At 37.1% G+C, this 3,543-nt stretch overlaps 1 protein-coding gene across 1 annotated transcript; it reads right to left on the reverse strand.

The window, feature by feature from the left end:
* Window positions 1-1,509: 1,509 nt before the first annotated feature.
* Window positions 1,510-3,277, reverse strand: sf3b5 (splicing factor 3b, subunit 5). Its single transcript, XM_037686052.1, has 2 exons — window positions 3,176-3,277; window positions 1,510-2,190 (listed from the first exon to the last, which is right to left on the reverse strand). The coding sequence occupies exon 2, from the start codon at window positions 2,168-2,170 to the stop codon at window positions 1,910-1,912; it is 261 nt and encodes an 86-aa protein (XP_037541980.1). The 5' UTR covers window positions 2,171-2,190; window positions 3,176-3,277; the 3' UTR covers window positions 1,510-1,909.
* Between the last annotated feature and the right edge of the window lie 266 nt (window positions 3,278-3,543).

Consider the following 3,543-nt stretch of genomic DNA (forward strand, 5'->3'; position numbering starts at 1 on the left):
AGAGTCTGTGTCTATTTATGGCTCAGATCAAGCAGCTTCTGTCACTGTTGTGTATTTGTACGTGTGTGTGTGTGTGTGATGGCAGCCTGGCTGGATTCACGCCTGACTTGGCATCTCTCAGTCTCACAGCGCAGACAGACGGCAAAGACTTCCCCCACCAAGAAGAAACCAACACACACCAGGTAAAGAAGCAGTGTAAGAATTTCCTCAGCGCCCACCGACTCCCTCCATCCAACAATGAGTCATCGTGCACGGCAGCTCCTCCAAGACCTGTGTTTGTGACTAAATCTGGGTGCCAGCATGTTTTGATGAATTACCTCGAGTCAGCAAGTCGGAGCACAACACCTGCGGCTTTTTTCTTGTCGCACACCACAGGAGCCCCAAAGTGAGCAAGCTGCTCACGTTTTCATCAACAGTTCACGTTAGAAAAACATGTCATGGGAGGTGGCACATTATCACAGCCAGTCATGGAAAATCCCCCGGTGTCCATCCTGAGCTGAGTTATGTCCCTGATCATCTTTTGAGGGGCTAATTTGCACTTTGAAGCAAGATTGTTGTTAGATTCTGTCAAGACAAAAGAATCAAACCTACTAGTTTTAGGTCTTTCATACATTACGTCAGACAAATTAATTAGGCATGTTTAAAAAATAAGATGCAGCAAGACAAGAGGTCATGCACAGATGATCTGTCGACCCACAGTGTGAGTGGGCAGCTGAGAGTTAATGCACGTGGGAGACGGTGTAGGAGGACTTGCTCTGGACTGAACTGTGCTGCTGTTATAAATGCAAAAACACACATTAAGGTTCTTTATCAAATAGGAAGTTGAACTTTCCGATGTTTAAATTATTGTAAAAATTTAAAAGTCATATTTCATATGCCTGCAATAGAAAAACTTATTAAAACTTGAAAACTGAATAAACAGTTCATTTAATCGTGTAACTCACCAGTTTGTTGGTGAGGCCATTCTGCATTCTTTATTTTACAAAGATTTTTATTCATTTGAAATGTTATTGACATTTTGTCATCGGTGCTGAAATGTGAGATTAATAATAAAAAGTTCTGCGAGAAACTCTTCGTTGGCCTTGTTGCTGTTTTAAGTGCTTTATAAATAACGTGGCATGGTATCAAACGTGAAGGTTGTAAAATCAAAAGCTGTCTTTTGCCATGATGAGTACATTTGTTTAATTTTTTTAAAGAACCATAGAAAAATTTCTGCATAGTTTTAACGTGTTCCTGATGTAAAATAAAAGTAAAGAAAAAAACAACAGCTGCTAGCTTTCTGTAAAAATTAAACTGTGATTGTAATTTTTGGAGCAGCTAACAGTTTTCTCTTAAATCAAAGTTCATGTTCATCCAGGCAAAAAAATTCAACAAAGTTCAGTCAGGTCATCTGGACGTTTCTTTTTGTGTGTATGCGAGTGTGCTGCTTGTGGGACTGAGTTTGTTGTGGCTCCTCAGACTGATGAAGTCCTTTGGATGAAGGACGAAATGTCTCAACAAAAAAAAAAAAAAAACATCCAGATGACCTGACTAAACTTTGTTGGGCGTTTTCTTTTATCTTTAGAAAACTGTTAACACAAAAGGTTCAAGTCAGTTGGCACAGATCTACACGGTGACAGAAAGACAAAAAAACTTTAATTCATTGTAATTTGAAACTGAAATTCCTTGAAGGAATGCACGCCGTCTAACACCTTACATAATTTTTAACAAAAATCTTGAACAATCTGCTCAGTGTGTTGGCGATGACTCAGCTACCACCACACCAAATTTTAGCTCTGACATTGTTGGCTAGGATGACAAGAATGTAAAAGAACAGAACTTTTTGTAGAAAATAACTAAATGTCCAAGAAAATGACTCAGCTGAGAAAAAAAAAAAAAAAGTGACAGCTCACACAGCTCACTGTGTAATCTAAGAATCATCTGGTTTGTCTGCTGGTGGCCCACAAGGCTGAAGCATCTTCTCCATTAGGTTGAAGCGTACACGCGCCTTGCTCTCGTTCTCAGCAACAGAGAAGTAGTTGAGTAGGTCAAAGTGTCCCATGTAGGAGCAATAGGAGTCCCGGTGCTGGTTGACCAGCCATTCCCACTTGCTGGTGTCTGCGTGTCCTGTACCGATGTACTTCGACTGGAGATGTTCGAGCTGGCTGTGGATGTTGTACCGGTCCGTCATTCTTCCAGAGATGAGTCAGTCTGGATGGGAGGATAAAAAGAGTTGCACACATTAGCATTGAAACACTTCAGATTTATTTCCCAAATGTCCAGCGCTTATCTAAAAGTACAATAATTATCTATCACTTGCTGATGCATGGAGGTTAGATAGGCTTGCATTTCTTCACGGCTTGAGTTACAGTAAATTTGTTTTTTGCAGCCTCTAACAGGACTGTTGGTCAACTTTCGAAGACAGAGATCCATTTAAATTTTTAAAATACGCAACACTGTGGCTTTGTTCGTCAGTCTTAATATAACTTATTATTGTGTTAATTTGTTTATAATTTATATATAGTTTTCCAGCAAAATGTAAATTACCTTGACAATTGTTGTGCAATTCATGCTTTGAACATTTGATATTTTTATGTTTTAGCATGTTGAACAAAATGAGAAACGAAATAATTAGTTAATAAATGGGTGTAATTTTGTTGTTAGAAATGTTGTATAAAGATGAAAACAGTTTGTGTCAGAAAAGTGACCAGAAATTCAAACAGTAAAAATAAAAAGATTACATATTATTGGAAAGGTTTTTACAAACCAAAAATGTAACCCCATCATCCTAACACTGCCTCTAGTTGTCTTACGAGTAGAAATATAATGCTACGATCGCTAATTTAGTTGAAGTTTAAACAAAACAAAATATAAATATATAAAAACAATCGTCTGGTAAATGATAAACAAAAATCGATTCTCGGCAAAAACAAACAAGCTACCTTATTTTTTTTTACTCCAACTTGCTTCTTGTGAATATAGCTTTTTTCTTGGGGTTTTAGAAAATTATGTTTTATTTTAATCTAAAATTAGACTAAACTGACGCGTTCTACACTACAGCGCTTTCCTCTCTGTATGCTAACGTTAGCTTAGCATGCAACTCATGGACTAATAGAAGTCTGTAACTTTAAAATAAAACATGAATCTCGATTTAAGTGGCGTCATTTATGGTTTCCAAAACAATAAAAATACTTACATGGAGTACAAAGAGTTCAGAAACGAAGGCAGAACCTGAGATACGATTCACAATGGTTCGACAAACGATGGCATCCGGTGTGTTACCGTGCAAAACGAACCGGGCAGGAACAAAAACTTGAATACTTTGTTTCCGCCGTTTTTTTACCACCGTTACTCGGTGTACTGCGCAAGCACACGATTTTTTTTTTTTTTTTTAATTACACTATTAGTATAAGTAGTAGTAGTAGTAATAGTGCTATTGTTTGAAATTGCTTTACCTTTTGTTGAGGTTTTGTTCAACTTGAAATATTGACAAGTTAAACTTTAATGGGATTATACTCAAAAAAAAAAAATACCATGTTTGTCTTTTGTTAAAAAATAGAAAAA

Source organism: Nematolebias whitei, chromosome 1, assembly GCF_014905685.2.
Source record: "Nematolebias whitei isolate Nwh7 chromosome 1, NemWhi1, whole genome shotgun sequence".
Lineage (NCBI taxonomy): Eukaryota > Metazoa > Chordata > Actinopteri > Cyprinodontiformes > Rivulidae > Nematolebias > Nematolebias whitei.